The 19,897-nt window shown below is 50.0% G+C and overlaps 1 protein-coding gene across 1 annotated transcript in view; it reads left to right on the top strand.

Moving 5' to 3' along the window:
* FGF18 (fibroblast growth factor 18) overlaps nt 1–5,464 on the top strand; it is a 73,169-nt gene extending 67,705 nt beyond the window's left edge. Inside the window, exon 4 of the mRNA XM_050905435.1 lies at nt 5,198–5,464. Coding sequence (XP_050761392.1) covers nt 5,198–5,464 — 267 coding nt within the window. The remainder of the gene's footprint in view (nt 1–5,197) is intronic.
* Nucleotides 5,465–19,897: the final 14,433 nt, after the last annotated feature.

Here is a 19,897-nt window from a genome sequence, read left to right as displayed (position 1 = left end):
AGGCGGAGGCGGCTGCTGCACCTGCTAATGCTTTGGCTCAGGCTGGTGGCACAGAGGCTGCCGCGAATTCCCCCTGAGCAGCAAGCTGTTAGTGGCAGGAATGCCTCGCTCGGAGGAGCGCTCCTGCTACGACAACAAAGAGCCCTTTGATCCTTTCCATTTGGAGAACTGAAAACGAGAAAGCCAAACTACAATAAGACCAAGTTGGGTCATAAAAAGGAGAGCAGGAGCACCAAAGCGCTCCGGAGTGTAATTGTAGAAGCAGCAAATGCTTTGGCACTTAATTCTGCTTTAGTGTCAGTTCAACATGTTTCACGTTTAATACTGGAGAGCCCGTCGCCAAATGCTCTGCACAAACAATCCGGTGCTGCTCCTTGGTAAGCTCAGGGCATTCGGAGAGCCCCTGGCTCCAGCGCAGCTCCTTCAGCTCCGCTGCCTTCAGCCACACACGGGATGGAATTGGCCCGTGGTGTATAAACAGTCCCACGCTCGAGATAGATACCCCTTTCTGGAGGGGGAGCCTTGGATGGCTGTTGCTGCTCTAACTCTGCTTGATAAAGGGACTGGGACCGCTCGGGTCCACCACCTTGTCACTGGGCAGCAGCTCGCTGCGTCCAGGGCTGGTCGCCAGCTATGATTTACAGGAGATGCTCCGCCAGAGCCAGTGCTTCGTGCTGCTCGGGCTTTACCGGCATGGCTGTGCTTTCCCTCGCATCTGTGCAGACCTGGGTGATGCCCGAGGGGTTTCTGTGGAAGGTGGCGTTTAGATCAGGCATTTTATAAGGCATTTATCAGAAGTCTGGCTATCAGCTGCCACATCTTCCCACGGCTGTTAGGGGTGTGTTTAAAAAAATGCTCTGAATTGTTTCTCTGCAAAGAGCTGAGCTGCAAGTTGTCGCCTCCGTGGTGGCACGGCGTCATCACACGGCCAGGCAGCAGCCCCCGGGGGCAAAGTTGGCGATTTGGGGCTGGCTTGTCACAGGTACGAGGAGGTGCTGACTTGGAGAGAGCCCGTGCTTTTCGCAGGAGCAGGGTTGTGCCTCTGCAATGGCTCTCGCCCTGCTCTGAGCAGGGAGCTTGGCTGGAGATGCTACCTGTGGGACAGCGGTGAGCAAAATGCAGGAGCAGCTCGTCCCCCGAGCACATGTGGGACACCCCGGGGCCGCAAAGCCCTCACGCCTGCCCTGCTCTGCGGGGCCGATGGGGATGCGGGGCTGGGTGCGGGTCCTCCCCGCATCGTGTGGCAGTGCCATCGCAGCAGGCCAGGCGGTTCCTGCGCAGCTCCGAGGCTTTCAAGAACTCTTCTTTATTTTAAAGAATCAGTTCAAAACATAAACCTCCATGTTTTGAAGGGCGAGCGCTCTGCAAGGTGCATCCTGACAGCTAAGTATGTATGAAATGCGGCTTGGCAGCATCTCCCGGCTGACGTTGGCAGCAGAGGGTGCAGCCCTGTATCGGCAGCAAGCATTTGCACTAGGAACTCCTGGGGAAGGGCGAGCAGGCGGCTGGAGCAGGGAGTGATGCTCGGCCAAAGCCATCTCCCTTTTCCATCCTCCTCTCTTTGGAGGAGCGAGGGGATGGGTGACAGACCCAATGAGTGTTCTGCTGTCGTTTAAATAGGGACATGATTAGACCATAAGTGATGGGCACCTGGTGATAGCAAGGTGACACTTAAAAATTATTGAAAACCCTTATAAATTGCTTTTTCCCCCAATAGATTACCATGGGTCCATCTCTCCATGGTGTAGGTAACGTGTGCAAGTGATTTATTCTTTTGGGGATTGTAAGAGATGCTGTAAAATCATCTTGTAAGTATTTGAAGATCATTTGTCTGTCTCTGACGTGTCTTAGCACGGACAGGAATGCTTTGTTTGGGGAAGTGAGGTCCTTATCCTAATTTATCTCAAGGTACTTGTAAATGTTACTGTAATTTCATGTTATCAAATAATTTAGCTCTTCCTCTTCCAGAACAAAGTTATTTTATCTCATGCACCTTGTTTACTTCAAATTGGCCCTGAGGTTGGCCTGAAGTTGCACCTTGTTATTCCTCCACCTCCTGTCTCCGTCTTAGGCTCTGTCGGCAAATTTGAAGGTATAAGTAAATACTTTTTTGTTATTAATAGAATAACTTCCCCCTCCTACACACACGTTTTCTTTTCATTCCAGTCTTCGTTTTCCATGAGAAACTGACATTGCAGTACAAGCGGAAACCTCCCAAATTGCATGAAAACGCCTTAATTCTCCTAGCAACAAGGTCAGGGCTCAAATCCCGGACCTTTCCATGAGTGTGGGGGAAACAGCCCTTCCAATTACCTGCTCCCCCTGCGGTATGGATCCGGTCGGTTCATCAGCACCTGGGCTTGGGTGGATTTGAAACTCAGCCATGGTATTGTTTAAAAATTCTCCATTCATTGGGGAAAGGTTTGTAGTGGGCTGAGCCCTGAGAAACCTGGGGCTGGTTTTATGGCTTCCCATTGAAACCTGGTGGAACCCCGTGGTGTCGACTGATTTCCCCCTTCCCCACTCATGTGGCTTTGATCAAACCCAGGGCTTGGAGAACGACCCCCCCCCAGGAACTGGAACCACTGAGCTTTGCCCAGTTCTGCCGTTCATTAAAGCATTTGTGAGCTTCCAGTTGTAGATGATAAAATTAGGACCTTTGTGCCTAGCCTGGGATGGAGATTGCCGGTCCTATGGCAGAGCTGTCTTTGCCCCCATACAGGGGGCACCTATAGGGAACACGAACCCTGGATTAGCATGTTTAATGCAGAAGTTGCCATGATCTCCCGTGCCCTCTTAATGAGACCTACCCGTGGTAACGAAACCCTTCAGGCAAGATGGTGCATTAATGATTTTAGGGTAAACATCACATATTGTTGCACGGATTGAATTGAAGCTCTGCTGAAGGTTTTAAGCCAGGGAGGGATGGCAGGTTGTGGAGGCTGGTGATGACGAAGCTTTTCTCCTATTGTTGCCTGCGTGACTCCAGCTTGGGTCATTGTGCTTGATCGTCGTTCTCATCTCACAGTTCCGTTTGTAGCTCGTACGCAGTTATTTGGGGATCAGAGGTGCCAGGAAGCCTGGGCCAGCTTGGCCCAAGGGGTTTCCCTCCTGTCCCGTGATCCCCTGCCGTTGTCACAAACTGCACCAAACTCTGCTGTGATTGTGCAGGACTTTTTAGGAAGGCTTCTAGGAAAGAGCAGGCTGACCTGGCCTTCGGGAAGGGGTGCTAAGCGTGCGGGGCTGGGCTCCTCGCCCCAGCCATCATGCCCTGAGCAGAGCCACTGCAGCCTGGGACCGACCATCGATGCAGGTGCTGTGTTGGCCACGCTGCTGTGGCTTTCCTGTCCCCCCAGGGATGGGATGGGTGAAATGGCTAAAGACTGAGAGGGTCTGATATTGTTTAGTTCGGATGGGGAGAGTTTGATAGTAAGCGTAGCAGCAAGCATAGGCCTGCAGTACTGAAAAACTCATTATTTGACTTCAGTGGGGAGTTGGATTGGGCTAATACTACGACGGAAATCGTTCCTTTGGCTTCGCTGAGCATTAGATTAAGTCCCGTATGATGCTCCATACTGCGCTTATCCCCATCCGGAATCCATAAAACACCCAGAGCTGAGACAACATCCAGGGCTGAAGTGAGCCCGTGTCTACTCCCTAATATCTTTTGACGCATAAAACAGAGTACCGGTGCACACAACAGCACGTGACATTCTAGGTGCAGCACCAGTAACTCAGCAGTTAAAGGGCAAAATGTATTTTCTGGTAGAAGATTATAGGTGAGAAGAATTTCCTCTGTGCTGAAGGACTTAAAGATGCTGTTGTGTGATGCTGCAACTCCCTCCACTGCTGCATGTGCTGTGTAAATTAGAGTCCTGAATCCAGCCCGAGATCCGTGTGCTGCCACGTTCAAAGTCCAGTTCTGGGTCTGTTAGTCTAGATCTCCAAGCTGAGCTGAACTCTATTTGCCAAAATCTTGAACCAGTGGCTGCATCGGAAAAGGAGTCCCAGCAGGGCGGGCGTTTTGCTGCAGGGTGGTTGGGGAGCAGCACTGATGCTCAGGAGCTTCTGGCCTCCAGTCCTGTGCGAATCCCGGCTCCCTCTGCGAGGACACAAGTAATTTAAGGACATGGCTTCCTAAGCCAGGTCCTTGAGCTTTGGGTGGCTGCTTTTAGGCTGAGACTGAAAGGTCAGGAAAGGGGAAGGACCATGTTCCCCCTGCCACCAGAACTGAAACCATCTTCCAAACAAAAACCTACCCTGAGAGAGCAGAGGTGTAAAATCAGGCACTTGTGTCACCCCCTCTGGCAGTGGAGCTGGGGTGGGTCTGGTGGCTGAGAACACTGCTGCCACATAGTCCTCCAGCTGCAGTCGCATTGGGATGCCGGTGGGATGCCGGTGGAATGCCGTGCCATCCGGGGAGCCGCTCCAGCGTGGGAACTGCCCTTTCTGCTGCTGATGTCGCTCAGGGATGTGAGCCGGAGCCAAGCCTGGGGCGTGCAATGCGGCTCCGAAATAACTGCTGGCTTCAGGGCTCTCCAGGGTCCCAGGGACTGGAGTGGGGTCGGGGATCTCAACGCCTCCGGCACCCCTCGGGCTCATCCGCAGAGCTCCACGCGTGGTTTATTTGCCCGGGATGCTGCAGGGAAGAGTTTTCAAAGCACTGGGAAGTCTTAGACTAAGGCTTGTAATGATTTTAGTGGGATTTGGGTAGTTATGGACGCAAGCCCATAAGGTGTTTCGGGAAACATATCAAAAGTGAGCGGCAGAAGGGGAAATGTTGTTCTTTGGCCCTTATGAGATTCTGATTTTTTTTTTATTTTTTCTGATTAAGTATGATGTTTCCCTGGCACGAGTTCAATTCATCCTCCTTTCCTAATGGAAAAAGCAAAGCTAAATGTCTTGCTTTGCTTGCAGTTGAAGTTGCTGGACTGGGTAAACGTAACTGTTGTCTTTGAAAAATCTTTCTCTCCTTGGATAGGAGTGTTTAAAAAAAATGAAGTGATGACCTCATGCTTTCATGCTTTTTTTTTTTAATCATTTCTGTTTCAGCTGATGTTTGTTACTGCTCCTATTAACAATGTTTGAACCAAAAACAAGGTCCAGATGTGATGGTTTTATTGATGCCAAATTGGGTTTTGGTCACTGAGCTTGCATTTGGATAATGAATTTTTTCTTTTTTTTTTTCCTTTTTCAGCCTGATGGCACCAGCAAGGAGTGTGTCTTCATCGAAAAAGTCCTAGAAAACAACTATACGGCACTGATGTCAGCGAAATATTCAGGCTGGTATGTTGGATTCACCAAAAAAGGGAGGCCACGAAAAGGGCCCAAGACCCGGGAAAACCAGCAAGATGTACATTTTATGAAGAGGTACCCAAAGGGGCAAGTGGAGATACAGAAACCTTTCAAGTACACAACAGTCACCAAGAGGACTAAGAGAATACGACCCACCAACCCCAGTTAAAAATAGACAAAAACAGTGTCACAATAATAAACCACAAAAAAAAAAAAAAACTGCACCAGAGGAATATTTTTACATTAAAAATAAGGAAGAAGCTCTATTTTTGTACATTGTGTTTAAAAAAAAAAAATAAAAATAAAAAAAATTAATAAAAGACTAGATGGCAAACGCTGGGGAAAAGCTGTTAGGGATTTATTGTGACTTGAAAAACAAAATGAACTGCTCTATTTAAATTGACTTCTTGTTGTTGATGACTCACAGGTGCTTATTTCGCTTTTTTGGAAAGGACAACTTTTCAAGCATATCCCCAGAGGAAAAAAAAAAAGTAATTATTAAAAATAAATAAATAAAACCAAAGAAAACCAAAGTTCTTTCCCAAAGTTACTGAGACCCTGCCCCGAAAAGTGCCGGTTTTGCAGTAATCTATTTATTGTCTGCTGCACGCCGGCCCGAGACAAGATGGTGTGTGCCGCAGTGATTGAGTTTCCGTGGAGTTCTCGACGCATCGATCTTCTGTAACCTTTCTGACGACATAAGGTGTCACGGCTCTGTGATCCTGCATTATGCTCAGTTCTGGAGAATGCTGCTAAATACATTCAAGTGACTACAAGATGACCTAGTACACCAATGATAAGGGAATATTTTAAAACCAGCTATATTATATATATTATATATATATAAGCTATTTATTTCACCTCTCTGTATATTGCAGTTCCATGAACCAAGTATTACTGCCTCAACAATTAAAAAAATTATTTAAAACACACGTACATATTTTTGCTGTTCACACTTCTTTCCCCTCCCTGAGTAGTGGTTTTTTAATGCATATTTATCTTTTATGTGAGGGCAGCAGGATATGTTCGGGGTAGTTTCCCAACTATAAACTTCATTGCTAATCCTGTAATTCCTCCTTTTCCTTCATACCGTCTTCCTCCTCCTCCCTCGTTGTTCCCACGAGGAAGAAATCTTGCGTGGAGTGATGATGGGCTGAGAGCGGGGGAATCCACGCTGGTGTTTTTCAAGAGCAGGAGTTAAATTTGATACTTTTCAGGCCAGCAAATATTTCCTAAAGCTTTGGCCAAGCGGAAGGTAAACTGGAAAATTAGCATCTGACTCAATTAACACGTACTTACGTGTGGCTTGTGTTTCCTTCACTGGAGGTTTTGAGAGGGGCTATTTGTTTCAGCTATTTAATTCAATGTTGTATCTTTTAAAACTTGCCCTCAGCCGGCCAAATGCCTCTCCCTTGCCCTGCGTAGTTCTCCCAGCCCGTCAGTGACTTGCTTTCCTGGCCAGTCCGGCCAGCTTTCCTCCCAGGTGTTTTGCCTAGGATATGGATGATGTAAAGCCACGCATAAACGCAAGGCGTGAACCTGTATATACAGACTGACCCACATGGTGGTGGTGGGGGGTGAGACAGCGTTAAACAGAGAGTGGGAAAAAGAAGGAAGATGAAATAACTGACCTCAAATTTTAGCCGAAATGACAACTGAGCCCCAGTGAAGCTTTAAGGAGAAGCTTGCTTGACTTCTTCCCTCTCTCTGTGTGCAGACGTTGCTACACTCCCTGATTCCAGCCAGGGCTGAAAATGCTTAAAGCCACTAAGAAAGCTTTTTCTTGTTAATCAGAAGAATAACTCTCCCCAGAACAAGCTTTCTCAAGATAACTTTGAGAGCCGCAGCCAAATCCTGCAGATCAAAGCTGTTTGGGAGATGGTGCAGATAAGCATGCAAGCTTGAGGATGCTTATCTGAACCGATCTCCAAACCTCGCAAGCCTAGAGAAAAATGAACAGTGCTGAGCAGGGTCACTCCATGCTGTTCCACGAAAAGCTGGGCAGCCTTACAGGTGATGCCTTCACCCCAGCTGAGCACGGGCAGTCACTCAAGCAGCCACTCTCCCAGTGAATATACTGGGAGCTGCTCTCCTGGTGCACCTGGAGACCAGCACGGAAGCGGGACCTGATGGCACGGTGGTGGAATTGGTTGGTGGGGGCTGGAGGGCTTGCCAGCTTTGCCTTCAGATTGATTCATGTGGGAGAGATTTGGGGAAGGTTCAGAGGAGCGCTGGGGGTGGAGGATTGGGAGCGGCTGGAGGTTTGCTGTGTTAGTACCTCCGAGAGGAGAAACCCAGTTGATTTCCAGAGCGAGAAAGGATTTATGGATGCCTTTTTTCTCCTTGAAATATCGCCATGGCCCATGGCACTGATGGTTTTACTGTCAGAACGACAGGGTTTATTTGCCATCAAGGAAATTCGAAGGGGTGGAGGCAGTAAATGCTGGAGAAGGCTGGGCAGAAGGGATCTCCTGTGAGGCCGAGAGCAACCAGGGAGGATCTGCTCCCTGTCCCGCAATGCCCACTGAGTTTGAAGACCTGCACGTGAGAACTAAGGGCCATGCAATTGGCAGTAGGGGCCTCTGGCACTTGTGTCATTGGTTTACAAGAATATTTCTTGGACAGCAGTGAGATGGGTTCCTCGGGCTGTGAAAAGTCAGTGTGGTGAGGAGATATGGTGCTCACCTGGGTTAGGTGCTGTTGGAGAGATTTGTTGGCTGAGGATGGTGTGCATCAAGTATTCGTGTTTGAACATCTGCTCTGTAGGCTTTATTAACAACAACAAAAGCAGGGGCAAAGACAAGAAGAATTCACACCAGGTTCCCTTCAGAGCACCTTCATGTTGGGCAAAAGTGTGCTCTGGGGAGGAGATGTTCAAGACATGAACAGAAATAGGGGAAATCCATCACGTGCCCAGTGACGGACAGCCTTGTGCTTGCGCCCACCAGGCACGTGGTGTTTCTGTGCCTGGGTCATGCTTGATGGTTAGGCCAGAGGTTGCAAGTGGTTGTCCACAGCCCCACTGGACAGGTTCCTCTGCTGACTCCTGTCTGGGGTGTTTAACATTCCTTCCTTTCAGAAAGTCTTCAAGCTCCCCAAATATGGGCTGAGATTCCCTGTGTAGGCTATTACATTTGATTTACTTTATAATTGAAAATTGTTAATGAGGATTTAATTACTATTGTGGAAATAAGCTCAAGAGCAAGGGGCGTAATGCTAGGTGATTGCTTGAAGCAACCGATGGCATTAATGTGTGTGGAGCTCTGGGTGGGCACACTTTAAGACAAATACACTACTTAATTGGACTTAATAAAAGCATATTGTAGCTACTGTTTCAGAAATACTGCTAGGTTTGTAGCAATGTTTTCATAGCTGAGATCAGATAGTGGCACGCTCTGATACCACTGTGGTTGGTTTTGTCATGAAGCCGGGCACAGGGGCTGCTGGGCACGCCGAAATGTGAGTCCATCCCAGGAGGGAAACTTTGTCGGTCCAGGGAAGTTTTTTGTCAATACTTTGAGCGTGTTGCACAAACCAGAGTGCTGTTTGGTGAGACCTTCCGGGTGGTGGGTTTCCCATGCTGTTCCGGTGATGGTGAAGGCTCGGTGGTCAAAGCTCAGCTGGGCTCTGCCTCTGGTCCAAGTAAGGCAAACCCTTCACCACGGCATTGTTGCGCCCTGCCTGGGGCTCACCACTGGCCAAGAAAACAAAGAATGTCCTGGTCCCTGTGCAAGGTGTCTTCCAGCTCACTGGCAACCTTTCCTGGACCACAGAGCTGTCAGTGGCTGGGAGCGGTTGACCAAGTTGACACCCCTGCAGCTGGAGCCCCGAAGCCGGTGTGGTCTTTCCTCCTCGCCAGGCAAGTAGTTTTGTTCTGCCTCTGCCTTGTTGATGCAAACGCAGGTGCCATTGCAGACTCGGCGCCGCAAAGCTGGGTGGTTGCTGCACCTGGTCTGCCCCGTTTGAGCCTCATCTGCCCCTCTTGCCAACAGTCGGCTTTTGGCAACACATCCTTCGGGAGCACGAGCATGTGGAACTTGGTGCCCGTTTTCTTGGGCTGTCCTTGCAGTCTTCTTTAGCTCAGGATCATCCCCATAGCGCTGCTTCACAGGCTCGCAGTTAGAGATGAACTTTTTGCAGATGTGAAGCAGCGGGGAAGCCTCTTCTAGGAGCACGCTCGCAGTTTTAGCTGTGCCCTTCTGCAAGCAGGGGGTTATTGCGCCTGCCCAAAGGTGTAGCCTACCTAAGCAGGGGAATTGATCCCTTCAACTATATCTCTTACACACCAGCATGTATGATATCTACAGAATTAATATTAGCTTCTGGGACCGTAGCTGATGATACACTCCTCCAATAAATGTCACAAGGTGGGACAAGGTGAGAAAGAAGGAATCAGGACAAAAATAATGAAGTCTGGGGAAGGGATGCTGCCCTAATGCTTCAGTGATGAGAAGACTCAGTTTTTATGTCCATGACTACTGGAGTTAAGGCCATAGCCTAAATGAGCTGGATGCTCTAGTGCCCGTGAACCTGCTGAGTCTGTAGGGAGATGCACGTGGGAGTGGAGCAGAACTTGGGGAGGATCCTGGAAAGCACCGCGAGGTCTGCGCTTGGCTCACCCCTGCCGGCTGCACCTCCTCGAATCATCTTGGGCTTTGCAATAGCTTATTTACCTTGGCTCGCGGAAACACGGCAAGGTGGAAGTTAGGTCTGGTTTAAGCAAACATCCAGCCTACACCAGCTCTCGGAGCAAGGCTTGACAGGCACATGCGTAGTGCTGCGGGCAGTGTTTTGCCCCGTGGATGTCCATCAGCTTTCCTGGATTCACTGAGCGTTTTGGTGTCTCCGTACTTTCACAAAAGCAGTGGAATGAGATTTCAGCCAGGACCTCAGACTCCAGCTGGAGGAGATGGTCTAGCAGTTTGTCTTGTCTAGGAGAGTTTGTCCACCAAGGACGATCTGACTCTGAGCAAATGGAGTCGGCTCTAGGTGGGATAGGTTGGGTAACAGAAAACATACGTGACTTTGGCTTTAAGAGCGTGCTATGTTACCGTACCCACGTTTGAAAAATAAGGTTGTAATATGTGAAAAAATGTGTGTGTGGAGCGGTGGTTGGGTTTTTTTAGGGCACTGAATTGCTCTACAAGACAGTTATCTGCTGATGAAGGAGGAGGAGGTGTGTGATGTCGGTGTAGCTGTAAATATCCCCTGCAAAGCCCTTTGCCTGTCGCGGCGCAGCCCAGAGCCCCACTCGGTCCCGCTCGTCCAATGTAGCAGAAAGGGTCAGACAAAGCATGGGTGTCCCCCAGGAAAAAAGCTTTTCTCTCCCGTCCACTCTCAAGGTATTAAACATCGTGATTTTTGTCTGCTGCAAGGGAAAGCAGGTATATTCCTATGCATAGTTTCCTGGTGTAGTGCCAAAGGGTGGAAGTTTATACTTAAGGTTCACAACAGCTGTTTAAAGTGCCTATGTCTCGTGCCAGCCATACCACCTGAATGGCCAAGGGATATATATAAAACTTCAATTATTTTTTGAATGTTTGTTGTTACTCATTTGGAGACGGATGAGAGGAGATTCCTCACGAATGATGTAACCTACGTAGACTCTGTTATATCCAACGGTGTGAGCTGAAAAATTAGGGAGGAAAAATCAGGTCAAACCGAAACTTTTCTTTTTCTAAGTGAGACAAAAAGTACTGGGTGGAGAGATTTGGGTTTACCAAACACATTTAATTCACCCTATTCAACAATTTACTTCATCTCTTTAAATACAGGTAATTTTAAAGGAAAAAAAGAGAAAGCAGAAGCTTCACTTTGAAAGCAAAAAGCAATATTTAAAGTGTAAAAAAATCTCACCTGCCTATTTCTCAGTTGATACTGTTTTCAAAGTCTCTGAATAGATTTGAGCCCCCCCCTCTAAAACTCCACTTCAGCAGTAGTTTACTGTTTCTTTAGCAAACGCCACCTCGCTCCACTGGCCGAGGCCCTGGATGGGAACTCCCACCACCTTTTCCCCAGGGCCTGCTGAGGGGTCCAGAGCCCAAACCTTCTCCGGGTTGCCTGTGTCTTACCCATTTCTTCTGCTCCCCCTGCTGCCACCCCCTTTTCTCCAGAGGCTGATTCCTGGCTGATGGGAAAAAAGCTCATAACACCATTTCCTTTCTCCCATGGCATTTTGAGCTCGCAACGCCTGCGTGAAGGTGCCAACCCAACGTAGACCATGAGCATCCCCTTCGGTGTGTCACCTGCAGAGTGAGGTCTGGCACATACCGGGGTCTCCCTGGCAGTCAAGACCCCCGGATTTAGTGGTTACCTGCAGAGACAAGCCAAGCCGTGAGCGCTGGGCTGGTGGCGACCGCTGCAGTACCTGGCCGTGTTTGTTTTGGGTGGGACTCGTTTCTACTCAGAAAATTACGGAAAGTTGTAGTCCAACCAGGGTAGCCCGAAGGTGGCCAACACCTCCCCGGGCAAGAGCTGATTTCCAGTTTCAGAGCAGACAAAAGGGTAACTGTCTGCACATCCCCAGTGTCTGCCAGGCTGGGGGACCCGTGGCTGGGCCATAGGAAGTGTAACTGAGTTATGCCGGGCTTGGGAAATGACCGGTTGAGTTTCCCAAGCCACATCAAACCGATCTGGAGAGAGATGAATTGGTCTGCTTGGGCCTAAAGGATAGAAAACGCCGCCTTTGTTTTGAAAAAAACAACCGCGGCGGCCAGGAATAACAGAAGATGTAACCGCATCGAAGCCTCTAATGGGAGTTTCTTCCTCGTTTAAGCAGCGCAAGTGTCATGAGGTTCCCGGTGTGTTTTGAGGGATGTCCTGGATGAAGGACAGCATGGCTGGGCCGGGAGAAGCACCACAGGTGATGCTGCAGTTCCCCCTTCCCAGCCGGGTGCCGAGGAATCGCTCCTCCCCTGGGCTGCATTTTCACTTGCTTGTGCAGTCCCAGGCTTGGAAGGGCCATTTTTTTTCCCCCAAAGAGGCAATTCTGAATGTGCTTCCACCTTAAAAGTAAATGAAAGGAGTTATGGAAATCGTGGGAGAAATTTGTAATTGGGAGATTTCACTCCAAAACTTCCCAGCTAGGGGATCCGGAGACAGGCACCCATTTTGGGGTACACCGCCTCTCCGTCAGTAGCCGGGAGAGATGTGCCATCAGAAACTTTGCCGTGGGTGGAGCAGAAAGGACGCAAGGGAAGGCTCTCCGAGTGTTTCATGAGGCCGCGCAGAGAGCCGGCTTGAAGCAGACCCCGTCCCGGCTGGTTCAGAGCCAGCTGTCTGCTTGAGGGATGTTGTGTGCAAGGACAGGAGGAAGCAGCGTCAGGAACAAGGAGGGAAAGCGATGGTGTGAGATAGGCCATGGCCTGCGGCATGCCAACGATTAGTGCATTAGTTCCTGGGAGGTAGCACATGTTACTTTGATCATATGATCGTATTTGCATGAATCAGAATGTAAAAATCTTGGCTGGGGTTTACAAAGGAGCCTAGAGGAATGAGCTGCCTATCTATCTATGTATCTGACATGAGCACATAGTGAAAACCCTTCCACTCCTTCGTGGGACTATTTTCCAAGGAGAGACAGCTATGTGGAGCTTAAATGTTGTTTACAGCCATGGCAGGCTTTAGGGCTGTGATCATCTCTGCTCGAGAGTTTTCAAAAGGATAAAATGAGCCTCCTATTATAAGGGCTGAAAATGATCCTAAATGAATAACACACATGCAGCCTTCACAGGCACACATTTCTGAGCCATTGGAAATGTTGGCACATGCAAACAAACAAAAACACATGTCTCGGGTCTCTGGTTTTCATAGATTTGTGCATGCCATGACATTTTGGGGGATGGCATTGCCAAGAGCTAACAAACCAGATTCCCAAGCTTGGCTCACAGAGCTGGCTCAGTGACGCAGGGACTAAGAGGGGAGGCCTTTGGGCTGCGGACAGGCTCTGGGGATCGCAGCACCCCGAGCAGAGCCTTCGAGGGGTGCCTGCCTGCGGGAGGATCAGGCAGCGGGGAGGGCTGCTTCCTCCGGAGCAAGGTTTGCAATCGGGAGGCTCTGGAGCAAGGTTTGCAATTGGGAGGCTCTCTGGAGGCAGCCTGAGACCAGGGATCTGCACCCACCTCCGCCTGAAGGCAAAGAGGTGATGGAGAGCAATTGTTCTGAAACCCACAGCCGACGGCAGCGCCCAAAACACTCCCTGGAGAGAAAGTCTGGGCGAGTTGCATGTGTACGGCTCCATCTGATCCTAAAGTTGCGATGACAGTGACATTGGCAATTGCCGTCAGAGCCAGCACCAGCCCCTGGGGACCCCGAGCCCAAGCATGGGGAACAGGGACCCTGCATCTGCCCAGAGCCCGTGGAGAGCTGGGCTTGTCCAGGCTGTGCCCTGCAGAGCAGCTGGTGTGACCCACGGCGCTCACCCAGCTCGTGTGCACCGTCTGTCTGCCTGTCTGTCTGTCTGGGTTGCTTGGGAAAGGTAAAACACCGTTTCCTGCGGGGTCAGATATTTTGGAGGGGGAAGAAAGCAATTTGTGGCTGTGTTGTCTGCCTGATCAAAAGTGTTACCGGACTCGGCTACACAATGTGCACTCTTTAAACCAGTCCCAATTAGCCCTTCTTGCTAATGCTGCGTTTCATTCCTGGGAGACTGCACTCAGAGAGCTGTTATGACTTTGTGATTGTGCACATACCTTTATGTGCTTTCATTCTTAATCCCCTTTTTGCAGAAGCCAAAAGGTCTTCCAGCCAAAAAGGAAATCAAAACCTTTTGTTGGCTGCTTCATAAGAATTAAGGGTGGGATGAAGGTTGTAGCAGGATCTTAATTAGCCATTGTAAATAACGAGAGCGGCAGTGCCTGCAACCATATACCACCTTGGGTTGAGATATTGTCAGACCACACAAAGCTAGGTGAATGGGCAGCACAATGGCAGATAAAATTCACCCCTGACAACTGCAAGGCAAGGCACGACGAGGAATAATTTGAGCTATGCACGCACGTCGTCGGGCTCCAAATTAATTGTAATCATTTACACTTTTACTGAGCTATCTGCAATGACTCCGGGGTCTTTTTTCCTTTTTCCTGTTGGGAAAGTAAAACAAAATATGAGGATGGTTAAAGAGAGGGATGTAAAATATTCCCGAAAGCCTGCCTGCTCACAGCAGAGATCCGGAGGAGACCTTTGCTAACATGCCGGGCTCCTCTCTGGATATCTGATCTCAAAAGGGGATATAGTGGAAATAATAAGTGTTCAGAGGCTGACAATGAAAATGATTAGAGGCCTGGTGAGGGAATGCTTTATGGAGGTATTGAAAGGACTGCGCCTGCTTCATTTAGAGACAGGAAAGTAATGAATAGTCTAGACTGCAGAGAAAGTAAATTGGGATCTCCCGCTCACCTGCTCTCCTAACACAGGCGGGGAAATTCAATGAAAGGCAGCAAACTTCAAAACTGGTGAAAGAGAGCAGTTCTTGACTTGGGGGAAATTAACGTATGGCATGGCGATTAACCTTTGGGTTCAGACGATGGGAGCCTGGAGACCGGCCTCGGAAGGGCAGGGCGTTGGGCAGCATACCCCCTTACGGACGGGTGCTTCTCCCACCCCACCCAGAGAAAGCCATGGTGGTTCAACCGTGTTTTGTCCAACAGCTCTGAAGAACGCACAAGATCCCTCCAGGTGTGCTTTGCATCCTTTCCCTGTCCTGTCACATAGGCCTGTCATTTCTCACACTCCTGCACTGGCTGAAGGAGCAGCAAAGATGCTCCATGATGGCCTCATAGAACGCTTGTAGGGTCCGTCCTTTCTTTGTTCCCTTTCCAGCCCCACACGAAGCTCCACAGGCACCTCTCCCCAAGGAGACCTTTGCCCAGGTGGCAGCCACCCTGCTTGCAAGCTTGTGTTTTCTCTTGGTGCTTTTTGGATCCCAAAGAAGTCCTTCCCACGTCGCACAGGCACCATCCCATTTGCTCACCATTGAGGCAGCGCCAGCACTGGCATGTGGCAGTGTTGTATGGCCACCCTCACCAGCTGGTAGGAGTTGGAGAGGAGAACTATCAGCCCCTGCCTTCACAGGGTCACCCAGGTCTTCTCCAGGCCTTGCTGCCTTTCACACCAGCCATGCCAGGCAACTAAGTGCAAGTGGTCCCGTTCCAGGGGCGGGGAAGTTGAGATTACTCGTTTGATCTTGAACATGGCAAGTTTTGAGCTCAGTGTTTCGCAGCTTGATTGTACAAGCTCCTCGCATATATTCAGGCTGAGATCTTTCGTCGCCTGGAGGATTTGGGTGTTCAAGTCCCATCCATTTGGCATGTTGCAGCTGGATTTCTCCCGTGATTTCAGGAGGAGATCCGTGCACACGGCGGGCCCTTTGCTACGGGAACCTAAACGGCTACATGGCATGATTTGCTGGGAAGCATCAAAAATAGCTGCTGGGTCAGAGGTGAGTCTGGCTCCGAAAGCTCCAGGGCGCTGCAGAGAAACTGGGTGTCCTCTCCATCGCCTGCACAGGGAGCAGGTTTGGGCTGTCCAGCCCAGCTGTAGGGTGCTACCGTCAGACATCGTGGTAGGTGGTCTGAACCCGGCCCAAGGTGCTCTAATCTACGATCTGCTGTAGCAGCCAAGTGATTCAGGGCTGGATGTTTGCTTTGTACCTCTTCAAGGTGTGAACTGAGATCACGTCATGCTCTTGAAAGAAGACAACAAAACCAGACCCTCACCCTTCCCACGTGGCTTCTCCAAGCAGACAGTGGCTCCGCTCGGGTGGTGGGACCGACTGCCGCCAGCTCGGCCACAAGCCCTGGCCCTTCTCCCTCTCCCGGGCATCGCTCTCCAAATGCGTGGGACAGGCCAGATAGATACCAGCTCACAGGTGCCTTGGGAGGCAGGGATCGCCTTCAAAAAGTGACTGACTCGAGGGATAAACCAAAACCCTGCCCTTAGGTGGAATTCATGACATTTAAATTTAGAGGTGGCTTCTGTGTAGTGCCGCATTGCAAGGGAGCCGGGAGCAGGACTTTGTGATGGGGTGCATACCTTTACGGTATGTGCTTCATTAAACACCTTTCCACCCAAGCCAAGTGGTTCGTACACCAGAACAGCAATCAAAGCCTTTCCTGGTGGTTTCGCAGCCAGAGGAAAAAGGGCCCCGCTGTCCCCTGGGACATGGAGAAAAAGCTCTGGGGAAGGTCTGGCAGTGAGCGGAGGGGAGTGTCGGCACCTGGAGGAGCCCCGCTGCAGGATCCTGTCCTGCGCAAAGGGGTCACCCATGCAGGCAAATGGCAAAAAACATCGCTCCAGGAGAAATTACCCCAAGTCCTTGAAAATGCCAGTGATGGGGGAAAGAAAAATGGACCAAAAGAGCATGCAGAGATGAAAAATTAGCAAAAGGTATTTGGTCTGGAAGTTTCCAGAGAAGCGGTGGTGGGTGCAAGTGAAAATGTGGCTGCGGCTGGAGGTTTGAGAACCAGGGGAGGGCTGCGCCTGCATCTGCTGGCAAATATCCGAACTGGAGCATTTTGTTTCATTATCTACTTTGTGGGGTTTTATTATCGGCTTCACATCTGTCCTGCAACTTCTTCTCTGCTGTTTGAAGGGTGTTACTAGTTCCAGACCAGGAATAGCTGCGTCTTCCCGGAGGGCACAGGGACACCTGCTAACGATGTCGAGTCAGATGTGCTGGGATGGTGGAGGGGAAAATGTGAGCACCCACCTGCGTGGGGAGAGCGCGATGGCTCCGGCGAGGTCCCTCGCTCTGCCGTATTTCAACACACACATGCGCGGGTGCCCTGCACCGATGTCAGGGGTAAATCGAGTCAATTATCTCCCACCATCTCTGCTGAAAGTGGTACTTAATCCTTTCCTCTAAACCTTTTATCTGACATTAAATGGTCATTAGTTTAAAAGAAAAAAGTTAAGCTGACTCACTTTCCAGCTGGAAAAACCTTTATAATTGCAGTAAAAATGCACTGAGGGCATGTACTGATAACATTGTTTTAGGGAACAAACAAAAACCACCATCAGTTTTGCATTCATTATTTTTCTGGGCAAATGAATTAAACAAACAGGACCGCTGATTTGTAACTTGTGGGCACATTATTGTGTTTACTATTAGACCTTCCTGGAAATTTCCCGAGTTAGAAGAAACATTTAAATTATAACCAGCTACACGTTTCTAGTGGGAATCGTTCCCAGTCATAAATAATAAAGAAGTCTTTAGGCTGATGAGAAGGAATTCAGATTCATCTCCCCGATGTTTCCAGTCAAAACCAGGAATCCAAGACCCTGCTGCTTTGGGTGGAAGCTCTTAGGGTGGGGAGGGATGCCGATGGGAAGCCCAGGGATCGATGCTCGGGCGGGCGGGAGCGGGAGACCCGGCTCATCTGCCTGTCCTGCTCCACGGGCTCCTTAGCTGTTTGCATCATTAAGCAACCAGCCTCCGCTCTCAGCTTGGCACCTACACCGTACTGCCCTGGAGGAGCTTGGGTTTTCTACCAGGGCTTCTCCATCCGGGCTGTGTCCTGCTGCTTTGAGGCAGGAGCTTCCTGACACATCTGATCCTGGAGACCCTGGCGCCGGGGATATGACGGGGATCAGAAACGGGGTGCAGGAGCTGGCTCGGGGTCTCCTCCCACGCAGTGCCATGCTGAGCATGGTGGGCCTGTTGGGCTTTTCCAACCCAATTATTGGAATATTATTAGTGGCATGAACTCCTCAGCACCCCCCACTCCTCTGCAAAGCTGGAAAACGAGTGGTGGTTTCTCTGTATTAACTCTTTATACCCCTGCGTGTTGCCTCCGAGCTCTGCCACGATCCTCCCCATTTGCACAGCGTGAAAGGAATGGGGAGGGAGCCCGAGTTACTGGGGGTTGCTGGGAGAGTCGCTGCCGTCTGCATCCCTTTCTGCTGGTGGCCGTGGTGTGACCCGGGACAAGGACAGGGGAGACGGCAGCCTGTGCCCCGGAGCAGCCTCCCGCCCTGCCGTGCACCCAGCGACCGCCACCCCAGGGTGCGCAGTGACACCCTCGCTCGGTGCCTGGTGCTGGCAGCCACCTCGGGAGATGCCTTCACCAAGGCCAGAGCTGAATCTGGGATTGGACTGGGATGATTAAATAAGGACTAAACATTAAATCAGGAATTAGCTAGGGGTTCAGTGAAATATGACTGGGAATTTTGTCCTTTTTGCCTTGAAAAGTACAGCTAAAGGATTAAGTTTTGTATTTTTTTAACCAGATTTTTTTTTCTTGGAAAGTTCTTTGCATTTTTCCAGCCTAGAAACAAAGTCTAGAAATATTGAAATGTGAAAGGAATGCATTTCAGGTCCCAGTTTTTCTACTTTTGACAAAGATACAGGTTTCCTTTAATGCAAAGTTTTTGCTTATCTGTAAATGTGTGGAAATTTCCAGCCAGCTCTAACATAGATTATTCTGTTTGCAGGTTTTGAAATGGAAACGCTGAATTTTCCCAGGGTTAGAAGCGCAGTGCCAGGACCTCTCCTCCTGCCCCCAGCATTGCATCACCCATGGCAGGGCAGCAGGCATCCAGAGCGGGGCACAAGGGAGGAGCTCAGCTTTTCAAAGGATCAGGGCTCTGTTGACATGGCCAATCCAGCTGTTGCCATCGGGCTGTTTCTGACCAGTCTGTGTCTGAAGCCCCAGAGCAGGGTGTGCTGTGAGCCCCTTCCCAGGACCCTCCGCACCCACGCGCTCGGTGCTGCAGGCATCACTTCCAGGAAGCAATACCAGTCGTATTTAATTTACTAGTAAATTATAGATCGCGTGGTCCATTCTCCGCTGCGCTGGTGCTGTTGAATTTACATGAAAGGGATAAAGCTTCTGCAGTGAAAACCCTCCTGTGACCGTGGGACGTCAACCGTGTCGCACGGGGTCCCACGGATGCCCAGGGAAGGTTTGCCACCAGGTAAGTGAGTGGGAACTGACTCCAACCTTTTAGGCTGCACCCTGTATCTAGGCCTGGGTCTGTTATTACTTGAGGACGTTTTATTAACGAGACATACGACCCAGCTATGCCTGCCCCATTAATGCCAGCGGTTGAGACAGTAGGGTTATTTGCAGTTGTTTGAATGTTTTGCTTATGCTGGCAGCGAGTCCTCCGTTGCTACCTGCTCCGCGAGCAAAGGAGAGTGGCCACATGCATTGTCTGCATGGAGCTGGCAGGACCAAAGGCTCAAGTAGCACGATGTATTTCATACGAACTCAGTCCTGCAACACTTTGCAGAGTTACATGGCAATAACAGCAGTACAACAGACAGACACAAGGACAGGGGCGAGAGCAGCCCCCATTCAGGTGCCATTGCCGCTTGTGCATGGGTGCAAAGCTCTCCGCTTGGGGCTGTGGTTTATTGAGACTAGGCTTTCTTGGGCTGGAGATTTGTACAGCATTTAGCACAGCAGGGGCTTTGCATGAGAAAAGTCGTCATAACTAAAGGGTAGGACAATGCACGGAAGAAATGACACAGAGCGCGAGCCCCTTCTCTGTGCAGCAAGAGCTGCTGCGAGAGGCTTCTGTTTGCATAACGAAGTAGCTCAGCTTTTGCTGTCTGCCCGACTCATTTATGCTTTTCTACAGCTCCTAGCCCCAATCCAGC

The sequence above is a fragment of the Gymnogyps californianus genome, chromosome 14 (genome assembly GCF_018139145.2).
Source record: "Gymnogyps californianus isolate 813 chromosome 14, ASM1813914v2, whole genome shotgun sequence".
NCBI classification, from domain to species: Eukaryota; Metazoa; Chordata; class Aves; order Accipitriformes; family Cathartidae; genus Gymnogyps; species Gymnogyps californianus.
This window is presented reverse-complemented; position numbering and strand designations above follow the sequence as displayed.